Genomic DNA, 23,249 nt, shown 5'->3' with positions numbered 1-23,249 from the left:
ATTACACATCTCTTAATCTCTTTGAAAGGTTTTTTTTTAGACAAATACAAATTGAAAAAAAATCACATGGCCACACGTTCAGATACATTTACATTTTCACAGATTTTTAATATCTTCATATTTTCCTTTTTCAGCCTCATTTTATATGTTCTGATGTCGTGGAAGTTGTCAGTGTGTGAAGCATTTCTCTTTTTCTTTCCTTTCTTGTGTTTCTTCTCAGCTCTTGTAGTTTACTGCACAAAGAGCCGAAGGGCGGAACGCTACTGGCAGAAAACTCTACTCCAAATGGAGGAGATGGAATCCCAGATCAGAGAGGAAATCCGTAAAGGTGTGTTTGCACAAGAACGCACACAGGAGCACACACCCCTTGTACTATTTGTACAAGATTTACTATCAAAGTTATTTAGATCACAAATGATGTTTTGTGTCAATTGACATAACAAAGGAGCTTGTCATAAGAAATATCGACCACATATATTTGTTTGTCTTTACGTGCATGTGCTTGTTAATGTGTGTTTGTTTAGGAGTTTGAGGTGGGAGGGATATACAGCGGTTGACAGATTTGTGCCTAGTAAGCGTGAGTCATAAAACACAGCGTCTGACAAATGATCAGTCACATGCAGACACACTGAGTAGCCATTTCGCCTCTGCTGTGTCTGCCCTATAGGAATGAGGCCTGTGTGTTCGCCTCTGCATGCGTGTGCGTGTCCAGGGCATTAGAGTAAAGCGCTGTGAAGGCCACTCCGCATCTGAGCACCCAGATTTATGGCGCAAAGATGAGGCGACAGATAGTGAAAGAGAAATGGAGGGAGGAAGAGATAGGAGCGGGGAGTCAGGGCCGCGAGTCCGAGGAGAAGCGGAGACGTGGGAGGGAGAGTTGGAGAGGAGAGGTTATTTAGTCAGAGGACACAGATAGATTTGTGGCTAAGTTCAGGGTGAGTGTGCACAAAGCGAGGGATAGCTCCACTGAGGAGAAAGATGTGATAAAAGGGGAGTAAAGGAAGATGGGGAATTGACATATTCCAGGTTACAGGAATGGGAGGGTTTTGGTATTTTGTCTGAAAAGTGAGGTAAAGGGGAGGATTGGTATTCAGGCCGCTGTGTCTAATCAGGAGTAGATGGTGTGAACTGACTGGTGGTTTGGAGGATAAATAACCTGGAGGAGTAATGAAATATGTTTCAGCTTTAAATCCCTCAGGCCCAGTATTCCCCTCGTTCTACGCAAACAGTCTGAAGAAACTCCAGTTGTAACCTAAAAATGTCTCTCATCCAGTGACAGGAAGAGCTTTTCCATAAAAGGATCTCCAGTGTCTCATTAGAGGAGAACATTATCCTCTCCTAGAATATACCTCCCAATAAAGCGGCTACAATAAGTCCAGTATTAACATGCAGATTCAAGTCGGTGTCTGGACATGCTGATACTGCCTCTGCAGCTCTTACACTCTCTAAACCCCAGCCCGTACACATGTTTTGGATGACAGCCTCAGACTGGATTTGGCTGCTCAGATTGTCTTTTGGTAAATATTTGCCTGCATACCATACTGGACTGCAAATTCTGGCAAAGAAAAAGAAGGGAGAAGATCAGAGAGTCTGCATTTGGCATGTTTGTATTCAACCAGAACATGACAGTAGCTTTGGAAAAGTAAATGATACAGTTCTGTGGGTCTGATCTCAAATCTCCCCCATTGCAATCAGTCAGTCTTGCACCCTAATGTAATAAGTATTGCATTCATCTGTGAACAGATTTGTGACTCACTTTGCTTAGAAACAGATTAATCGTTTGGAGACACAAACAGGAAATAACAGCTGGTTAAAAATCGTTCCAGTGTTTAATTTCTATCGGCTGGTTTTTTTGGTTCTTTTTGTCCTTTTAGGATTCGCAGAGCTGCAGACGGATATGACAGACCTGACGAAGGAGCTGAATCGCAGCCAGGGCATCCCCTTTTTGGAGTACAAACAGTTTGTCACACGCACGTTCTTCCCCAAGGTGAGAAAGCCTCCCTTTGTTTGCTATCTGATTTCATCTGGCAGAGTGACAATACCATTTTTCTCAATGGGGTTTTAATATTTTTTCCTACATGTCCCATTTCACATTTCCCACTGCTGGTAATATGCAGGATAAAAATTCACCTTGGAACTTTTAAACATACCGTTGACGTTTAGAGAAGTGTAGTTCAATTCGGCACCCTGCAGGAGAGTTAATGTGTTCTCTATAGGTAAGCATTTTTCTGATGTGTGATCCACCCCGAAGGTAGACTGTGGGTCTATCTGTGGGTGGGTGTTTTTCCACTGATACAGACAGTCACAACTCAGCAGGCTTTGTCTTCCAACCACAGGCATGGGCTTTCAAGGAGACAGAACAATGACGGGCACCGAGACAGGGAAACTTTCCCCCTGATTTCTCAAAACACACTCCTCACTCAGCTCACACCCCCACACTGTTTTGCAAGAATACACAATCTTGTGCAACGGCACTTGTGTTTGGGTTTTGTTGTATTGGACACTGGACACTGGGCTCTGTTTTTGGTTGTGAAGGAAATGAGGAGGGGGGGGGGGGGTGTTGAAAAGCTACATGGAGAGAAACATAAATTCATGTGTTGTTGCCTCAGTATTGTCTCTCATAGTTTTTCCGCTAAGACAGCAAACAGACTAGTCACAACCCTTCATGCGCTTGTGTTTTTTTTTTTTTTTTTCACAAGGGCTTCTGCTTCTTGTAGATTACACACACACACACACACACACACACATATACACACACATACACACACACACACACACACACAAGTGGTGTGAAGACACAGACTTGAAGCACAGTTTGAAATGAAGCCAAATGGAGCTTCTCTGAAATGACAGATTGAGTTGAAAGACTGCTTCTTGGCTCACACTCAGTTTGCTTCTGAAACCATTAAAGCTCACGACATTTCGTGTCACGGTGTCATGTTTCCTTTTCATGGTCGGTCACAGCATCTTTAAGAAATTCTGTCCTTTGGTTCCAGTCGCCAAACTTAGTGGGAATGCCTTATAGCTGGTTGTTTTTTTCTTCTGTGTTTGACTACAGCTGACTTTGTATTACAGTTTTCGCTCCCTGTTTATGTGTCTTTCAGATGTGTTCTGATTATGAAAAGAGTCTGGTCCAGCCTGTCTACGAGAATGATGCTTTGGGTCCCCGAGCGCTGCCAGAGACCCACCCGCTGCTGCAGGATTGGCAGGTGAAGGGTTAAGCCATTAGGAAGTTAGGTTAGGTTTTTGTTTTCTTCTGCCAGAGTGCCTTAATTTGGGTCCTTTTTCATTCCTTTACTTTTCAACTGGGTCACACTGAAGCTTGTTAAGGTTTCACATTGTTGATGACGAGTTGGAAAAAGCATACCGTGCATTTTTACCAGTGTGTGTGCTTGTGGTGATGTATGTGTGCAGTGTGTTAACATACTGTTTCTGTTTGTGCCTTGTGTGTGCTACTAATGCATGTCATTTTGTGGTTTCTGGGTGAGTGAGATGTAAAAAAAATTACTTGTCAAACAGCACGCTGCCCACCAAGTTGATGGCAGGGTGTTGACACACTTCCCACTGTCTTGTGGACAACAGAGGACCATGCTTTTCATTGAAATTCATCTTTGCTTGTTTTGTGTGACTGTGTGTATAATAGAAGGGCGGGCAAGAATGAAAGATATAAAGAGAGTATGGGAGAGGGAGCATGCACTTTCACACACCTCTGTGCCAAAACGTGCAGGAATTGAAAGCATGTGCATGTATGTGTGCGCATTAGAAAGAGAGAAGTAACGATTGCAGCACTAGTTTTGGGTCGGCAGCCGGGGGAGCCTGTCTAACGGTGATGAAGTGCCTTGGATCCACATCGTCTTCCCAGGAAGTGTTTTCCAGGTCACAGCAAATAAATCTCACAGGCGGGCATTTATCTTAATGGACACCCCTGTTCTCCTTCTGTCAGGCTGCAAACCACACCATATGGCTACAGTCCAGAGGGAAGACTTCATCACACTGCTGCTTAGTCGCACCATAGATAGGCCATACTCATTAAGTCGACTCGGCACATTTAGAGACAATCACACACAGTCAGGGACCAAAGTGGGAGATACAAATGCAGTAGAGAGCCAGAAAGAGGGGGGGGGGGTCTGAAATAGCAGAGGGAAGAGATGTGATAGCAAAATGAATAGATTGGTCTCTTGAGACAAGATGTGGTTAAATAGATTAGGGAGGACGCAGCAGGTGTGTAATGCACAGAATTAACTGTTTTATCCCTCTCTGTCAGCAGGCCACCAACACAACAAGGCCCAACGTAGAGGAGGGCATCACTCTGTTCTCTACTCTTCTCAACAATAAGCACTTCCTCATCACATTTGTCCATGCCTTGGAACAGCAGAAGGACTTTGCAGTAAGAGACAGGTAATAAATGACAGAGCACTTCAGGTCATCCCATCTGTAAAATTTGCAGAATTAGAGCTGTAATGAACAATACTTTGACAGTTTTTCCAAAACCAATTTAGCATGGTGTGCATAAGGAGCTGACTTCAATCACAATCACTATTTACCAAGATTTACTGAGTTAGAAAAATAAATGACAAATATTGTTAGCACAATCTTGAATCTCATATTACATTGTTCTCACCTTAAGATGTATAATTGAAAGCTGTGGTTAAATCTATTCTTGCAGAATAGAATAATGATGACTCACGTCTGTGTTCTCTCTGATGGTGTTATATGAAATTATCAGACGTTATGTCTCATTATTGATATTTTTACAGTTCTGTACTTGAAAAAGATCAAGGATATAATTACAATTGCTCAAACTGCTACCTTATCACAGAAACAGCAAATTGAACTCAAAGTAAAAAGTAAGTTTTTAATATACATCTATATTAGTTTTTTTTACATTAATATTACATGCAAGGTGCTTTACTGCTGATAAAATTGGCAGCTCTGCCTTGTAAACATGTTGACATCTGTCAACGCAGCGGTTCAGTCCTTCTAAAACCAGACAGTCATTGTGGAGACTCTTTTAAGACCAGAGAAAATTTCCAGAGGCAAGACCACATCCCCATCCCAGCTCAGCGTCAGCACTTACTGACTGATGGAGCCTCTTTCTCATGGATTAAAAGGGACTTTGTTAAGGAAATCCCCAGCACCTCTGGACTTACTCACCCACACACTCCCTGCATTAGATCAGACCTTTATTTGGCTCTGCTGTCACAGGTGCTACAGGGAGGAATAAGGATAGTTGTTGTTTCTGGAAGAGTTATTTTTAAACCTCCACTGACCATACATTGACAGGGCATGTTTGTTAGAGTATGTTTTTGCTCATCTGTCTCTCCCTCCCTAATCTGTTTTCAGATGCAGCCTGGCATCTCTGCTCACCATCGCCCTCCATGGTAAACTTGAGTACTACACCAGTATCATGAAGGACCTTCTGGTGGACCTGATTGATGCTTCCGCCTCCAAGAACCCCAAATTGATGCTGCGCAGAACTGAGTCTGTTGTGGAAAAAATGCTGACCAACTGGATGTCTATATGCATGTACAGCTACCTCAAGGTGAGAATAGATAAGACGGAGGGCTTAGCGAAGTTCGACACAAGGGGTTGCAGGCATTTGATGTGTTAAGCTCAGTGCACACCAAAGATTCACAACCAGACAAAACCCTTTTAGAAAGTTTCAGGGAAAAGTTGCAGCACTGTGAACTGGGTCGTCACAACTCTACTCCACTGCTTCAGAAGTTAGTGTGTTCTGTGTTCATGTGGTTGCACAGTAACATTTAGTCTAAATGAGGGAATTGTTATAAGGAATAGGAGAATTTCTCTGCCATTGTTATGTCTTCACCATTTAATCAGTAGTAGAAATACAACCGTTGCTTTAAGTCACTGTCACATTCGTCATTCATATTTTATGGCAAACACAATTTCTATCCAGAGAAAATCCCAAAACCTGGAAATTAGAACATACATAATAAAAAAGGTTAATTGCTTTGGAAGTGATTCACCTTTTTCCTGTGGTTGCATGACTTTGAACTAGCAGGTTTTCAGGAAGTTGCAAACCTCTGCATTGAGAGCAATTGCAAATTTTCAACTCATCTCTTTGTGAATCTTTAGTCTTTGAACATTTTAATGATGAAGAATTACGCCAAGAACACCTTGAACTATCTCACTTTTAGAGCTCTGCTTCCTAACTTCACCATTTTGTCATGTTTTTCAGGAAACAGTGGGTGAGCCTTTCTTCCTGCTGCTGTGTGCAATCAAGCAGCAGATCAACAAGGGATCCATAGACGCCATCACAGGGAAGGCTCGCTACACCCTCAATGAGGAATGGCTGCTGCGTGAGAATATTGAAGCCAAGCCACAGGTCAGATACTTCACCTTCCTCTCTTCTTTAACCATTCTCAGTTTTTATATTAAATCTTGAACATGACCTATGAATAGAATGTTATAATCTAACGTGATAAAAACTTTCTGCCCCCTGTTGTTTTTGCAGAACATAAATGTGTCCTTCCAGGGCTGTGGCATGGACTCACTGTCAGTCAGGGTCATGAATACAGACACAATCTGCCAGGTGAAGGAAAAAATCATAGAAGCCTTTTATAAAAACCTGCCATTCTCCCAGTGGCCCCGAGCAGAAGATGTAGACCTGGGTAAGAGGACATTTTCACTGATTATTTTCATCCTTCCTATCCCCAACCTTCTGAGATATAGTAATCTCCTTTGCAAAAGGTCAATTCCTCTCATGAAGCTCAACTAACCTGAGGCTGCAATATAATAAATGACAGAATGCATTGAGGAGAGTGTACAGTAATAATCACAAAGAGTTATTGCTTTCAAAAGCTGTGGAGCCTGCAGAGCTGATTTGATTAATGGCCCAGGAATATTTCCACAGGTCGTGACACAGCCAGTTAGAGCACGGCTGCCCTCTGTCTCACATATTCTTTTCCAAATTTAGGATGAAATTGTCTCATATCTCATATTACCATCCTCCCTTGTCTTCTCCTGCCTTTCTCCACCTTTGTTTCTCTCAGAGTGGTTCGACTCCGGTAGCAACAGTAAGCTCCTGCAAGACCTGGATAACTCCTCGGTGATGGAGGATGGCAGGAAGAAACTCAACACTGTCTTCCATTACCAGGTTTGTGTGCCTGTGTGTGTGTGTGTGTGTGTGTGTGTGTGTGTGTGTGTGTGTGTGTGTGTGTGTGTGAGTGTGAAAACTCTGGTGGATGTCGTTAGAGTGTACCTGCATACTCCTGACATTGTAACAGGAACAGCGGGGGTGTTTAAGGTGAGAACTCCTTTTAAATGGTGTCACTGACTGTCTAAGCGTGAAGGGGATAATTCCTGTTCCTGTCTAACTTTACATATAGTAGCTGTATCTATAAATGAATATACGTGCCAAATTTTCAAGTATATATTTTTTTAGCTCTAAAAAAATCAGTCTTATAATGTTAATATATGTTTAATGTTTCCATGCAAATACAAAACAGTAACTGAAACCTGGCTCTGATTAGTAAGGAATAAAATAATGAACAATAATTTGATAATATGATTTATTTACAAATAAGTAACACTACATAAATGACAATGACTTGAGGATTAAATCATTACTAAAATAGAAAGCGCCACAGTCCTATAATTCAATCACACGCCCTATCTTGCAATGTTACAAAAAATAAATAAATAAATCCAGGCTCCACCCATTTTGATGAATATATTACAAAGTGTAATGACTTTGTCCTTGGCTCAGACAAACAAAACCATGGATGATCACTTTGGCAGAGGTAATAAATCAACAAGAGCATTATCCATATTTAAAAGTGAGGTTCTACACTGTTAATGTAGCACTGCACTCTGGAAGCATAAACCTCTGCCAAGGCCCCACACACCCATAATTGAATTGACATGCATTCACAATATAGGAAAATCTTCCCTTTTCTATGCATCTGCTCCAAAATGTGCAGGAATCATCATTGGCCCATCCCCTACCTTTCTACAACATTTCATGAAAATCACCTCAGTCATTTTTATCTTATCCTCCTGACAAATAGATATGACCTTTTGGATGAAATAATAAATTATTAATAAATTATGATGAGTTATTATTAATTGAATATTATATAATACACATATATATGCCCATCTATATAATCTCTCTTAATATAGAGGTACACTGTTGCCCATAAAGTTGGAATAAAATATTTTTACTTCTTGTCATGAAATGATTGTGACAATGTGATTTATTCTTTATAGATAAACTGTGACTGGGACTCAGTATGTAATCGTTGAACCTGGTCAGAGGTGATTACTGATTTGAATAAATAGGAATTAAAAGAGGAATGCGTCTGAAAACAAAATTATTCTTTATATAAGATAGTACATAATCATTATTTATATGTGCTATATTGTTCTTATATTAAAATTAGGTAAATATACAGTGCATACATGTATTTCATCAATTAAAATATTTCGCACTATTTAATTTCTCTACACCACTGCAAGGAAATGCACTGTACATATGACCCTTAAAGTGTTATTATTTTAAACACTAACGTCACTAACGGCGAAAAAATAACCAGGGACAAACAAAAAACGCAATGGCATTCCATTAAAAATGTCTTCAGATGTATGTGTGTTTGCTTATGTCCACATTCATTTACGCATAAGTAAACAGACGTTTGGTGACCCTCGACCTTTGACCTGTTACCTGTACTTGTTAAGTGTTCTGTTTAGTTTTTGCTGAGCCACTGGGACAGAGCTGTGAAAGCAGTGAGCTGCAGCGTGTACTAACAGTCTGGGTTCACTGACGAGACTGTTCAATCCATTTCACCACGGGTTGACTTTAATGAGCCAAGCCAGTCTCCCGCAGACTCTGCCATCACTCTAAATGCACACAAGACCAACATACAGCTCCACACAAACATGTACACCTCTCATCACCACACCCCCCCTTGAGGGCATGTTTAATGACGCTGTTGTGGTGCACCCCAGCTCACCCTTGACCTCTTAACCTCTGTCCTCTCCCTTCTTTCCTTTCCTCTCTCTCTTCCCACTCCCTCTGTGTTTTCTTCCCTGCCTTCACAGATCCCAGAGGGGGCATCACTAGCCATGAGCATGAAAGACAAGAAAGAGAACACCCTGGGGAGAGGTACGTCACCTTCAAACACACCCACTCCTCGTCACTTTGTCACACACACTCATCCACTCTTAGATAAACAAAAGCGCTCACTCCATCACCGGGAGCCGCACATGGTCTGTTCATCAAGAGAACACGATACGCTCATGTAAACACACATGAAACCACACACCCTCCCGTCCCCTAAGACACACCGGACATCTAAACGCACTCACAGCTAATAAATCACCACACGTACCCGTCTGCTTCACACAGGAGCTGCAGTCTCATTCAGGGCTCTTTTTTGTGTTATCGATGTATTCCATTAGTATATGTCAGCTCGTGGGAAAAAAAAATGCATCCTAACTTGGCCCAGTGTCCAGCCCCAACTCTGAATATAATAAGGACTGCGCTTGTTGACAGATGAGTTTACATACAGCCTTTAATGGGCTTGTCCATTGGTCGTACCTTACATAATCAGTACCAGACCAGAGCTCACTTCTGCTCAGGCTCTGTCCATCAAAGCCATTCCTCTCATTCATATTGTGCCAAAAATAGGCTTATGGACCAAACCTGGCTCAGGCTTCAAAGCATCAAGGGGGTGTTATGAGCCTGTAGTGCTCCCTGGCTAATATAAAACACTGTCCTGCCTGCCTGTGATCAGTGTTGAGGGTCTGGACTGGGGCCCGCTGGGCAGGAGCATCTCTGGCAGAGGAGGCTGTAATGAGAACACACTCACCGTACAGTTTGTGTGGAAATGCCTGGCTTTGTTTTAACTGGTGTATGTGTGTGTGTGTGTACAATAATTTGTTTGCCTTTTGTGTCCGCATATGTGCTTATGTTTAGACATGCATCTGTGTATTTATGTGTTCATGCATGTGTATGAGCATGTGTGTTTGTGTTTAGAATCATATGTAAACCAGGAAGGTTTAATGCTCTTTACTAACATTGGCCGTGCATTACCATCTCATTACACTGGCTCCAGAACCAATCACAGTCTCTGTGTGTCTGTCTCTCCTAATCTCTCTCTCTCTTCTCTCTCTTTTCACTCGTAATCTTTCTCTTTCATTCTCCCAGACAGCTCCCCTCCCCTCCCAGCCTACAGTCCACCTTAATCACTTTCTCTCTCGCATGTACTCTATCTCCCCTGCTCTCCTGTCAATCTCCCTCTTGTTTTTTTCTCCCTCCTATCTGTCACACTCCTCTGTCTCCCTCCTCCTGTCTCCTCTCGTTCTCTCAGTTCTCCACCTTGCTGATTACACATTGTTTCATGCTCTCTCTATATATTTTTGTCCCTTTCTCCACAGTCAAAGATCTGGACACGGAGAAGTATGTGCACTTGGTGAGTGTCCCCAGTGCTACAAGTATCGTTATATGTAATCAGAATGTTTCTATAAGTGCTCAGAGTTTATTACCAGAGCTTTTCCTGTGCGTGCCAGTGCTAGTCAACCAGGAGCAAGGCTGACAACAGAGAGAATGAGGGTGAATGGAGGTGAAAAGGAAAGCTGCTGAGAGGACATGACAGCACTAATGCTGCTTAAGCTCTTTTATAAACGTCAGCCAAGATATGGGCCCTTTGACTTTAGAATAATGAGTTCTTTGGAACACAATTTGCCGGGTGAATAGTTAGTTTTACAGGACAGTTTTGTAGTCTTTTCTGACAAGTACGTAGAATTTGAATATTTTTCTTATCCTTACCTCTGTTTAGACCTGCATGAGCTAATCAGACACATGATAACCTACTGAGCAACTAGAGGAAATCTTAAGAAATTCCAACTCCAGTTACTTCCTCAAATGGGTTTCAAAATATCATGTTGTGGTGTCTGGATCATGTGTTTGATGCACAATAGAAAATTTCCCAACAGGAAATGTTTGACCGCAGAGACAGTGGAGTATTCAAGAGCAGACTGGTGATAACAGGGTTATACTTTGATAGTAAGGAGATGATAATTAAACAAGACAGTATAAATACCAAAGTCATGAGTAGTAGTTTGGTATTAACAGCAGATAATGATATTTTATCAATTTTATTGTGCAAAATCTTGTAGACGTAAACACTTAAAACAGAAAATCATGATTATTATGCAAAAATGACCAAAGCTTTTGCAAGTAACATGACATTCAGCATCTAATTTATACAATTATTTGATTATTTGATTACCACAAAACAGAATGGAATGTTTGGAAAATAATTTCTTACGTTATAGTGACTTCTAAGAGTGACATTTTGAAAATATGACGCTATAAAGAAAAATCACCATTAATACCCTATGTCACCATATGACAGTTTGCCAGTTTGTCACCAAAATATGGATCAACTTTCATTAAATAGTTTTGTTTGTTTACTTCCCCACGTCTAACTTACGTCTGTTGTATATTTAATTTATTTAGTACTGGTACTTCTCACTTGTTTTTAATTTTATTTATTTGATTGTATCATCTCATCATCAGCTGATCATTATCATCATTTGTTTTTTGTACTCAGTTATATAAATTTCAGACTAATATTATCCAGATACACCAATTGCCCCCAGCATTTACCTGATTAGTACTTCAGTAATTACATACTGGTATGTAAATTTGCAAGAGCCAAAATCAAAAGGGAAAAAAACATAAACAAAAAATAATAATACATCCCTTCCTTCTGCAGCTATCTCCAAATCAAAAGACTAAATACATTACAGAAACAGATGAACCAGTGCCTTTCTGAATGTCCATGTCCAGACACAGAGTAGAGCAGCAGAATTACATCCAGATCTAATCAGTGATTGGTAATTACAGCTGCCAATCACATTTTTGACCCTCCCATCTATCTGAAAGCACCTGTGATTAGCCAGAGTCAGGAGGTGAATTTTCAACAGCATGAAAACACAGGCCAAGAGTCGATGTAGAAGTGTCATGTCCTTTCACACCACTTGGATTACAATATACTGAAAGCCAATTATGGACCATTTTCCCCCTGAGGCTATCGAGCACCACAGCTTCAATTTTTACCTCTATTATTGAACTATTTCCCCACTGTTGAAATGTTACCACTAACCTGCTAAGCTGTAATGTAGTGTTTCCAAGCCTTTATTTAATTACTCAAGCCTGGTTTGGTTTCTTTAACCTGTGTGCTGTATGTTGACCTCTCCCATTTCAGGTCCTACCTCATGATGAGCTAATGGAGACCAGGAAGTCGCACAGGCAGAGCCACCGCAAAAAAGTCCTGCCTGAAATCTATCTGACGCGCCTGCTGTCTACCAAGGTGACCACATAGACCACAGTCTGACTTGAGCTGTAACATTGCTTCTGAGACATACCATCTGGAGCTCCACATCTCTGTCTGTGTATGTATGAACCGCCCTTTTTTCTTTTCCTCCACAGGGAACTCTTCAGAAGTTCTTGGATGACCTCTTTCAGGCCATCCTCAGCATCCCACCGGACCGCCCACCTCTAGCTGTCAAATACTTCTTTGACTTCCTGGAGGAGCAGGCAGACAAACGGGGGATCACAGACCCAGACACCCTGCACATCTGGAAAACCAACAGGTATAGACAAAGAAACATTTATGATCTCCGGTTACTTCGCTGTGCAGGTGAAAGACTTCCAACCTATATTTTACTTAACTTTATAGTTTACCTCTGCGCTTCTGGGTGAACATCCTGAAGAATCCTCAGTTTGTGTTTGACATTGACAAGACGGATCACATGGACGCGTGTCTGTCTGTCATCGCCCAAGCTTTCATCGATGCCTGCTCTATTTCTGACCTGCAGCTTGGCAAGGTGAGACTATAAGTATATGTATGTATGTGTGTATGTATGTATGTGTGTGTGTGTGTGTGTGAATGTATGTATGTGTGTGTGTACAAATGTGTGTATGTATATATATGTATGTATGTATGTATGTATGTATGTATGTGTGAATGTATGTATGTATGTGTGTATGCATGTGTGTGTATGTATGTATGAATGTATGTGTCTGTCTGTCTGTCTGTCTGTCTGTCTGTATATGTGTGTGTATATGTATGTGTGTATGTATATGTCTGTCTGTCTGTGTGTCTGTCTGTCCAAACCTCATGAGTCCCCCTGTGAACCCTCATCCTGAAGCCTTCAGACTGTCAACTCCATCTACCTCTCCTTATGTTATTTCAGCCCAGTAGACTGATTCAAGGTCATGAGCACTAGGAATCGTTTTGTGCATATGTGTGTGTGTGTGTGTGCTGAGCTGTACGTCTGTCTTTCTGTCGGTCTGTCTGTGTGTGCGCTTGCATGTCAATGTCCTCACTGCTCACAAATCCGTCTCATTCCTCAGACACCGTGACCCTGAGCACGCTCTGCTTCCTGTCTCTCTGACTGGCTTCCTCCCTGGAGGGAGCAGAGGACTCATCAAATAATGCTCCTCTTTCAGCGAGAAACAGTCTGATTTATATACTTCATTTCTGAGCCAAAGATATTCTGTACTCACTCAGCAGCAATATTCATTTACACAGACAAATAACAGATCTATGAGAATACATATAAGTAAATTACCATCTCACATCAGGCCGTGCATGTTCTGTGGAGTCACAAGGTTCAAGGATTTGGCTGTATTTTCTTCCGTAGGTCAAGGAGACTGATGCGACAAACCTCCTCTATTGCCTCAAGTGTTGTTTTTGCTTGTTTGTGCATATGTATCAGTGTGTGTGCGATGGCCGCAGGATAGGGCAGTGAAGGGTACGGGGTCTGGATTAGCAAGAGCACAGCAGGGGTGAGAGAGAGAGGTAGGAAACAGACCGACGCTTGCTGTTTCCACGGAAACTCTCTTATCTGGCGGGATGCACACACACACAGAGGCCTGTGGGGTCACATGGGGGTTACCGGGCAGATGGGTGAGCAGCAGGAAGTGACCTTGTGAACAGGAAGGCACAGGGTTCCCTATCAGAAGGAGGAGGGACTGTGGCCACGGCATTTTACTCCCTTAGCACTGAGAACACACACAAACAGACACACAACAAAACACACATTAGGTGACACAAATAACTCATGACACACAGAAATATTTACGTGCGCTGTAAGCACATTCACTGATGCTGAAAGCTAAGGCTGCCCGTCTCTTTTTCCCTGTCCTACTTTTTCTCTCGCACACAAAGACCCACATACTCGCTCGCAACAGTAGTCACCACTAAAACCTGAATATGCCCACAACCTCTTAGCCCCTCTACTTTTCTTTCTGCTTGAATAAGCGCCAGTGTGAGAGCTTGAAGTGACTGTGGAGAGTGCGGCCGAGGTATGAGGGAGGATTGTTTGGACTGGAATGTTCTCTTTCTGGCTCTTACTCTTTTTTTTGTTTCCTATTGTAGAGAATTGTGGAGAAAGGAAACTGTTCCCTCCCTCTATTGTTTCAGCTCAAACTATTTGAAATAGGACCATCAACAAATAATATTCACTTTCTTTAACAGCCCCTTATTAAGACATTTCTGGCTGACTGCAGACTACACAATAATTTACTTAATTCTTACCTCAAGGACTGAATTTGTCCAATACAAGAGGTGCAGAGCCAAATGATTAATTGGGTTTTAACTTTCCACCCCCACGGAGCACTTTATCAGAGGTTAAAGTTGCCTAATATGTGTGTGTTTTTTTTCTTTTTCTTTTTTTTTCAGGACTCGCCTACCAACAAGCTGCTGTATGCAAAGGAGATCCCTGAGTATAAAAAGAGAGTTCAATGCTATTACCAGCAGATACAAGAAATGGCACCTCTTAGTGAGCAGGAGATGAATGCCCACCTGGCTGAGGAGTCAAGAGTGAGTGAACAGAATGTGAATTTTACTATATTTAATAGTAACAATGCAGTTTAACATAGAGTCGTGGAAAAAATTATTAGACCACCCCTTTTTCTCTTCAATTTCTTGTTCATTTTAATGCCTGGTACAACTAAAGGTACATTTGTTTGGATAAATATAATGATAACAAAAATAGCTCATAATAGTTTAATTTCAGAGCTGATATCTATCCATTTTCCATGTTTTCTTGATAATAACCAAAATCACTTCAGTTCTTATATCAATATCTATGGCATTGTACTGACAAAAACAGTGGTTTTAGGCATTCCATGTTTTCTTTTCTGTCTGTTTTAGTCACATGATACTCACAGGAGTTAGTACTTGATTGCATAACCATTGTTTTTGATGACTTTGGATGGTCTAATAATTTTTTCCATGACTGTATGTATGAACCGTGTAGGAAGAAGTATAAATTTATAAGGTCCTACCCATTTTATTTGTGTGCAAAAATCACCTGAAATAACATATTTGACATAAATGACAGTGAGCGTCACAGTCCTGTTTGACCTTTTGCTCTTTTCCTGCACTTTTCCTACATACATCTTTTTAATGTGCTTTACATTTATGCTTTGCTGAAAGTCAATACCAAAACTTCATGCTGAACATGATCATTATAATCAATGAATAAACTCAAAAACGTGAAAATAATAATTTAATAATCTAATAATTTTTTCCGCAACTGCAATTATGATACAAAGGTGTACTGTTGATATGACAGATAAAAATAGAAAAGATAATATGACATAAATAAATGTAAATTCTAAATTTATTTTGTAACCAAGATTAAATCTAATCTATTTTGTCATATTTCATTGTCATCAGCTGCATTTACATTAACAAACTATTATCAAAGTATCTAAAAATTAGTATCAAAATCCATACATTTGTCACATGATACACACAGGAGTTAATACTTGATTGCATAACCATTGTTTTTGATGACTTTTGATGGTCTAATAATTTTTTCCGTGACTATAGATGGAAGCCACAATGTGCTGCGCAGGGAGTTTATGGCTTTTGAAAGTTCTCAACTTTTGTCACTAGTTGGGTTTTTATGCACATACTTAATATGTATCTTAAAATATACAGCTTTCAGCCACAACAGAAGCTTGTAATTACATGCAAGTTTGACATTACTGTAAATTTGACTTTGATTTCTTACTTTCCCATCCCGCAGAAATACAGAAATGAATTCAACACCAACCTGGCCTTGACAGAAATCTACAAATATGCCAAGAGATACAGAAACCAGGTAAGCCCAAGGAATCTTATTTCATTGTCTTTCTTCTGTGCCTCTCTGAACTTTGATTTAGATTAGATACAGTATGTTAGCCATGTTTAAACTGGCCTTTTTCAGGAGCCAATACCCCTTGCTGTATTAAGTTTCACAGATGGGTATCAGAGCGTGACGCATCAGCGCAGATCGTCTGCATGCTGAGAGATCTGACTCCCTGCAAACCGTCTCACAACCTGTCACTCAAGCAGCTGTCAAAACCAACCTGACATATCTTCTCTAAATAATTATTTTCTTTCACTAACTGTTTTCTCAAGTGAACTCCAAACATGTCAACAGCATTCCCGGCAGTAGCTCCACACGTCCACCCCTCCCCTTCAGCCCACATGGACTGTTCTGCACCTATCGCTTCAAATAAGCAACATGCTGTTTACTGTCTCCTCTTACCGCCGCCTTCCAGCCCTTTATCCACCATCCCCATCTGCTTAATGGTGCTGTCATGTTGCTGCTTTATAGCTGTGTCTTTGCTTTGAACTATCCCTGCTCAGCTCCTGCTGTACTCCCCCATGTCTCCTCACTACTGTGACTATTCTCCGGAGAGGCTTAGTCAGTGGTGACTGTGCCTTAATGGAGCACCCTCATGATAATACCATTTAGCTGCTTTCCTCTGTCATGCTACTGTACTGACGTGGGCCAGGGGCTTAGGCTCTGATTCACAGAGCTCTGTGAATGGCCTCTGATTGCCTATTCTCTCGCCCCAGCTCAGTTCGCTCTGCCTGGTAGCACACTGCTGCTAAGAGCCCGTAAATCCCACTGACACGGTGACAACTATTGGGCATGAAAAACAGAGCAGATGTGGGTTTTGTAAATATGTGAAGAGCAACGGCTTTTGTGATATGGAGGCATGCATGAAGGCAGAAGTAGAGGCTGAAGCACTTTTTACCCTCCAGTTTTCTATGTCCGGGCAGGTGGCTGATTTTCTCCCTCTCCTAGATGCATGAACGCTTGACAGCCACTAAAAGTAATCTTTGTTGTGTTTTCTTTTCTATCTCACTCGGTCAGGTGGTAAACGCTTTGGAGTCTAACCCCACTGCACGTCGCACTCAACTGCACCACAAGTTCGAGCAGGTCATTGCCCTTGTGGAAGACAACATCTACGAGTGCTGCAGCGAAGCCTGAACCTGCCAGTGTCTTTTTCTACTAGCCATCTCCTGCTGCTCCTGCTGCCAGCTGACGTTCCCCTATCCGGGCAGATACTTGGGAATGTTGGCCACTAAGGAATTAGCCTTCATAAGTGTCACAGACTTTAATAGTGTGAAAAGTGTTGGCGCGAAGGACTGAAACCTGCCTCACAAGCATCATCCATTAGCGAGGTGTTCTGCACTTCGCGCTCTCACCTGGGAATGCCTGGTATTTTTCCCAAATCTTGTAGGAGCTTGGAGATGAGGCTTTTTCTGGATGTCTGTACAGTTACTGGGACCTAAAGCCCTGGTGGCAATCTTAACGCACTGAACCCCTCTTAAGGGAATGAGCCAATGATGCACTGTACTGTAATATAATGTCCATAGCAATATTTATAGATGTGTTATAATGCTTTCAAGTGGCCTGTCTATCAGAATGAATAGGAGGGACCTTGATAAACTCCTCCCATCACCTAAAACCTGCAATGTTCTCAGGTGTGATTGATGAAGAATACGAGTGACTCATTCTTATCGGTGCTTTAAACAATACATCCCAATGTGCTTTGCAGGTTGATGATGGGTTGCGGAGGAGAGAAGAAAGGAATAGTAATCATTGTCTGTGGGTAATACCCGCGAAACGACTGAAACTTATAAATCAGATGTAATGTAGTTCAGTGGGAAGAGCTGCATCAGTATAGAAGTGTTGATTATAGTGTGCTTGTAAACAAATGAATATTATGTTGGACTCTGAGCAAATTTAAAGAGGGAAATATACATTTATGGAAAAAATGTGACTCAATATAATCAGAGGAGAAGATGACTGTATTTGTGATGCCAAATGACTTGTCAGAGTTTGTGAAATAAATTACAGTATTTAGGATTTTAATATGCCTATGTATGACAATGTTATTGTGATAGATAACAATGTGCTTCATTTCTAAATGCATTACGGCATAGCAATTTTTAACTGCATTTGAAAACCATTAGGAACTGGCCTGCCACCCAAAAGCCTCGAGAAAAGCATCTGGAACTTCTCAAAATGCCTTGTAAATGTTAAAAGCCAGAAAAGGAAAAGCCATGCAGACATTTAGCTTTGTTTTTATTGCAGGACACAGAAACAGCTTCCACAAGACCCTAGCCTTTTACACAAAGAACAAAATAATATCCTCTTATCTCTTTAATACACACACAGACTTTCTGACATCCATACAAACACATAAACATCCACCACACACACATCCAGTCTGTTGCAGGAGGCGCCGTCTCCTTGCCGAGGCTCTTTTCAGGTCCATCTGTTTACACTCATTCTTAACTACCACCTCAGCTTTGCCACCATAAAGCCAAGAGGTAAGACAGAGAGACCGGTGAAGAGGCCATTACACTGACTATGAAACTTAACAAAGACAAAATGAAAATGAATTTTACCAAAACAGTTGTAAAACTACAAGAATGAAGCGCATTAGGGGATAAATAGCTGCAACAATTACTTGAAGAAGAGGACGAAACCATAGAGTGTGGTCAGTTGAATTATGCTTTCACCTATGATGTCTTTTTCTGAGTAGTGGGGAACTTGGAAGGTGTTCAGTTGGATCGTCACCAGGACAATACCCCCATGATGCTGGGTTAAACTCTCTGAGGCCAGCTGAACACTTTCCATGATTAAATGGGTTGAAAGTACACATGCTGGCTTTTGAGTATGTCCCACAGAAGGTGCGGTTCTGCCGCTGCAGTGAAGACACATGGAGAGGTAAGTCAAGAGGATTGGCCAATAGAACGTAGTGCTGCTTGGCGGTGGTTGGTCCCTATGTGTACAGAGACAGATGGGACATCGAAAGGAGGGTGCACAGGTCAAGCAGGGGACACCTGGCTCGAGGAGACCGATGAAGTCTGGGTTTTAGAAACGGCAGCACCTGCAGCCTCATCATCTCCAAATGGATTCTTTCCACAGCACACAGTGGTTATCATACAGTTTCTAAACTGAAGGTCACAGAGAAGGAGTGGATCAAAACACAGATTACAGTTTAGCTTCTTAATCACAACAAAGTCAGACAGGACTGTTTAGTTTACGTACCTGTTTGTTTAGGAGGATGTATATGACTGGGTTATACAGAGCAGCGCTCTTGGCAAAGAAGGCCGGTGCAGTCATGAACACTGGTCCAAACTCTGTTCCCTGATTGGCAAAGATGTACCAAGCCACGCTGGCATAGGGTACCCAACACACCAGGAAGGAGATCACCATGACGATGACCATACGGGTCACCTCTCTCTCAGCTCTTTGGGTGGTTTCAGACTCCTGCTGCAGGGCTGCAGCCTGAGCATAGACACATACAGATTAGTGGGGGCTTATTGTAAACCTGATCCATCTAAATCCTAATGTAAATAGATGAAAAACCATCATCGGTAAAATTGCAAGCATGAAGGTTATTGTAGTCAGCAAAAACTGAGGCTAAAACCAAAACTAATTTTTAAAAACAAAATGCAAAGCAAAACATAATTAGTGGTTTTGGAAATTATTTTACCATTTTCATCCCATCTTTTTCAGCTTCTACAAATAAAAGCTTTCCTCACAACCTCATTCCTGTAAAAGTAAAACTGCAACTAAAAACAACTATAGTTTATCAAAAATAAAAATCTATCTGAAACTACTTATGGAAGCTAAAATCAAAACAAAAAACAAACTAGAAGAGTAACATGTTTCACTAATATGTTTAAATCAGTGGGCTAATAACAATTATTGTGATGCATCTCATAAATTATATTGATTTTTAACAGAAGCAGCTTATTTTTCATAATTGCTGATGAAATCCTCCAATTGTAAATATGACATAAAAGATAATTAATGTACTGAAAGGTACAGGTTACACAACTGATAAAAGGAATGGAGGAAGGAAACTTACAGAATGTCAGCATTGTTTTTTTTTTTTGTTTTTTTTTGTACTGCTAATAAATTGCCATGTTGCTGCAGCATTATTAATGAGAGCATTAGGATGACACATTGAGTGGGCAGACTGCCCTTCAGCTGGAGGACCTCGGTTTAAGCTGCCATGTTGGCAAGAATCTGCCCTTCTGAAGTGTCCTTGAGCCATTAAATCCCTCACATCTCCAGAGACTGTGCTCTGTGATGCTCCCTGCAGAAGGGGGCAAGGTAAAAAAAAATGTCTACAGGGATAAACAAGGTATCATATTCCTATTATTAATATTGCATCTGACAGTGGTGTTCCTACCGCTCGCACAGTGCAGAGCAGGCGACTGTAGCAGAAGAAAATGATGAAGAGAGGGATACAAAAATGGAGGATAAACATATAGATGACGAATGAGGTGTTGTTGATCTCAGGCTTTGGAGTGTAGTAGTCAATCCCACAGGAACACTGCATTCCCTCTGGGATGTACCTGCATCCATGCACACAATAATAATCTAGTAAGAATCTCTAAAATCTCCACGACACAAGTGTCTGACACAGTCCTTCTGCTGCAAGAAACTGAAACCATCTCAGAGGTACACTACCAGTAAAAAATGTGGACACGCCTAGTTTTTCTTTACTTTCATGACTATTTACATTGTAGATTCTCACTGAAGGCATTCAAATCATGAATGAACACATATGGAATTATGTAGTTAAAAAAAAGTGTGACATTACTCAAAACATGTTTTATATTTTACCCTTTGCTTTGACCACTGCTTTGCACATTCTTGGCATTCTCTCGATGAGCTTCATGAGGTAGTCACCTGAAATGTTTTCCAACAGTCTTGAAGGAGTTCTCACACTGCAAAAATTAAAATCTTACCAAGTGTAATTTTCTCATTTCTAGTCAAAATATCTCATCACACTTAAAATAAAACACAATCACCACAAGAGTAACTTTTCAGTGAGGTGTAAGAACTTATTTTTAGACAACAGATCTTGAAAATCTTATTTCAACAAATCTTACCAAGATAATTTTCACTTGTTCCACTGACAGATTTTTTTTTTTTTTTGCTTGAATTTAGCACAAAAATCTTGAATTAAGCAAAAAAAAAAAAAAAAAAGAAAAGAAAATCTGCCAATGGAACAAGTGAAAATTATCTTGGTAAAATTTCTTGAAATAACATTTTCAAGATCTGTTGTCTAAAAATAATTTCTTATACCTCACTAAAAAGTTACTCTTTAGGTGATTATGCCTTATTTTAAGTGTGATGAGATATTTTGACTAGAAATGAGAAAAATACACTAAGTAAGATTTTGATTTTTGCAGTGCAGTGATGCAGAACACTTGTTGACCATCTGTGGTCCATCTCATGTCATTTAAATGAGGTGTGTCCAAACTTTTGACTGGTAGTTTACTTTAGAGAGCAATGGTAGTATTCTCAGAAACACATTGTTTGTATGCTTTTTGTCTAGATATTACAACATGCAGTACCGGGACCATCCAAACAGAGGTGGAGCAGCACAGGTCAGGGCCATGATCCATGTAAACGCCAGGCCAACCAAGGCATGTGTCTCCCCAAAGCGGAAGTTGCTCATTGGTTTACAAACCACAATGTAGCGCTCAATAGCCAAAACCACAAGAGACCACAGACCAATCTCCCCTATGACATAAGACACAGTATAAGCACATAAAATATCATTAAGTACACTTTTACCCATGAAATATTGACTTTTAGATTGTGCTTCTGCTTCCTAAATGTCTCTTTAAGATGTTATAGTTTATACTAGGTAACAGTAATAGTGTCCAAAGTTCAATCAAAATCCAAATTAAAGCAAATCATGTTTGGGTGAGAACTGTGGCACTTTATTTCACATTAAATAATCACTTGATCTTACCTCCTAATGTGGCAAAGAATCCTTCAATGTTGCAGCCTGTGACACCTAAGCTGAAGTATCCATGCAGAGATGTGTACAGAGTGACTGTGAAGCCCCCGACGACCATGAAGAGGTCCGCCACCGCCAGATTGAGCAGCACATAGTTCAGAGGGGTCCTCAGTTTTTTGTGTTTGACAGTGACATAGAGAGTGAGGAAGTTGATGGGGAAAGCAGTGATAATGAGGAATAGCATGTATGCAGCCAGGAGAGAGTACTTCCAGGGCTCAGCCAGGTAGTACTGAGGGTACTCAAATGGGCTGCGCACCAACCCAGTCTTGTTAGACATGGGGACATAAAAATTGGGTCCTTCTGTGCCGTTCATATCTGCTGCTGTTTGGTTTTCCTCCTATGACAGTGAGTGGGGGAAAAAAATGCCTGTTTCTTCTCGGAATAAAAAGAAGCTATCAGAATCCTGTCAAGCAGTTGGAATAGAAATGGAAAAGAGAGGACAGATGGAGGGAAGGATCCTGTGTAAGTAAGATGTGCTATGTAGACCCCAGAGGGGGTGCAGCACCTTTTAACAGGGAGGTCGGATTAGGGCCGTGCATGAAGTAAAGTGTTAGCATAGATGGAATTAAGACACTCAATCTCAGTCTCTCTCACTCCGCCTCACACACACACACACACACACACACACACACACACACACACACACACATAAAGCATTACAGGGAAAACAGAAAAAGCTATGCGGTATGTTAAGTATTGTCAAGGTCAGAGGTTACAGCCATGCATACCCCTGCATTGATTGCTGTGAAGTGTAGCAATATATCTTTAAAATGTTTGGTAGAAGAGGCAAACTGCTGCACATGAGGGGAATGCAGTTTCACTATGATTTAAACCCTTCAGAGTGGACAAACTACAAATGGAATTTCTGGAGCAATCCAACTTATTTGCATCTGTCAAAGCCTAATCCCTAATAACTGCATAATGCAGAGCTCAACTCATAGCCTTAAGTGTAATCAAAATCACTGGGGCATACCGCTCATAGCATGCACTTTCACTCCAGTTCCTTTCCCACAGAGACCAATCTTGATGCTAAATTGTGTGAAGAAGTCACTCAAGTTGTCAGTATAACATTATGAAAACCCACTTC

General features: G+C 41.0%; 2 protein-coding genes across 3 annotated transcripts in view; one reads left to right on the top strand and one right to left on the bottom strand.

Moving 5' to 3' along the window:
* The window catches only part of plxnd1 (plexin D1), a 67,534-nt gene extending 49,336 nt beyond the window's left edge, over positions 1-18,198 (top strand). The window contains exons 21-36 of one of the 2 annotated variants that reach the window (XM_030139079.1): positions 221-328; positions 1,875-1,987; positions 3,105-3,209; positions 4,265-4,398; positions 5,344-5,542; positions 6,200-6,346; positions 6,476-6,632; positions 7,014-7,117; positions 9,064-9,127; positions 10,402-10,436; positions 12,237-12,341; positions 12,461-12,624; positions 12,711-12,858; positions 14,718-14,858; positions 16,075-16,149; positions 17,194-18,198. In XM_030139079.1, coding sequence (XP_029994939.1) covers positions 221-328; positions 1,875-1,987; positions 3,105-3,209; positions 4,265-4,398; positions 5,344-5,542; positions 6,200-6,346; positions 6,476-6,632; positions 7,014-7,117; positions 9,064-9,127; positions 10,402-10,436; positions 12,237-12,341; positions 12,461-12,624; positions 12,711-12,858; positions 14,718-14,858; positions 16,075-16,149; positions 17,194-17,310 — 1,916 coding nt within the window. In that variant the 3' untranslated portion in view covers positions 17,311-18,198. The remainder of the gene's footprint in view (positions 1-220; positions 329-1,874; positions 1,988-3,104; positions 3,210-4,264; positions 4,399-5,343; positions 5,543-6,199; positions 6,347-6,475; positions 6,633-7,013; positions 7,118-9,063; positions 9,128-10,401; positions 10,437-12,236; positions 12,342-12,460; positions 12,625-12,710; positions 12,859-14,717; positions 14,859-16,074; positions 16,150-17,193) is intronic. The other variant, XM_030139080.1, reaches the window with a different exon arrangement.
* Positions 18,199-18,400: 202 nt separating this feature from the next.
* On the bottom strand, positions 18,401-23,220 carry exorh (extra-ocular rhodopsin). Its single transcript, XM_030137712.1, has 6 exons — positions 23,136-23,220; positions 22,115-22,499; positions 21,711-21,879; positions 20,537-20,702; positions 19,384-19,623; positions 18,401-19,289 (listed from the first exon to the last, which is right to left on the bottom strand). Exons 2-6 carry the CDS (start codon positions 22,473-22,475, stop codon positions 19,161-19,163), a joined length of 1,065 nt encoding a protein of 354 aa, XP_029993572.1. The 5' UTR covers positions 22,476-22,499; positions 23,136-23,220; the 3' UTR covers positions 18,401-19,160.
* Positions 23,221-23,249: the final 29 nt, after the last annotated feature.

This window comes from Sphaeramia orbicularis, chromosome 7 (genome assembly GCF_902148855.1).
Source record: "Sphaeramia orbicularis chromosome 7, fSphaOr1.1, whole genome shotgun sequence".
Classification (NCBI taxonomy): domain Eukaryota; kingdom Metazoa; phylum Chordata; class Actinopteri; order Kurtiformes; family Apogonidae; genus Sphaeramia; species Sphaeramia orbicularis.
Note: the sequence above shows the minus strand (reverse complement) of the source record. Positions and strands in the feature narration are given on the sequence as shown.

Coding starts and splice junctions, on each gene's coding strand:
- exorh (XM_030137712.1), bottom strand. CDS start 22,475: ATGAACGGCACAGAAGGACCCAATTTTTATGTCCCCATGTCTAACAAG. Junction 21,880..22,114: donor ATTCTTTGCCACATTAGGAG/GTAAGATCAAGT, acceptor CTTATGTCATAG/GGGAGATTGGTCTGTGGTCT. Junction 19,624..20,536: donor TGCTCTGCACTGTGCGAGCG/GTAGGAACACCA, acceptor GTCTATGCTCAG/GCTGCAGCCCTGCAGCAGGA.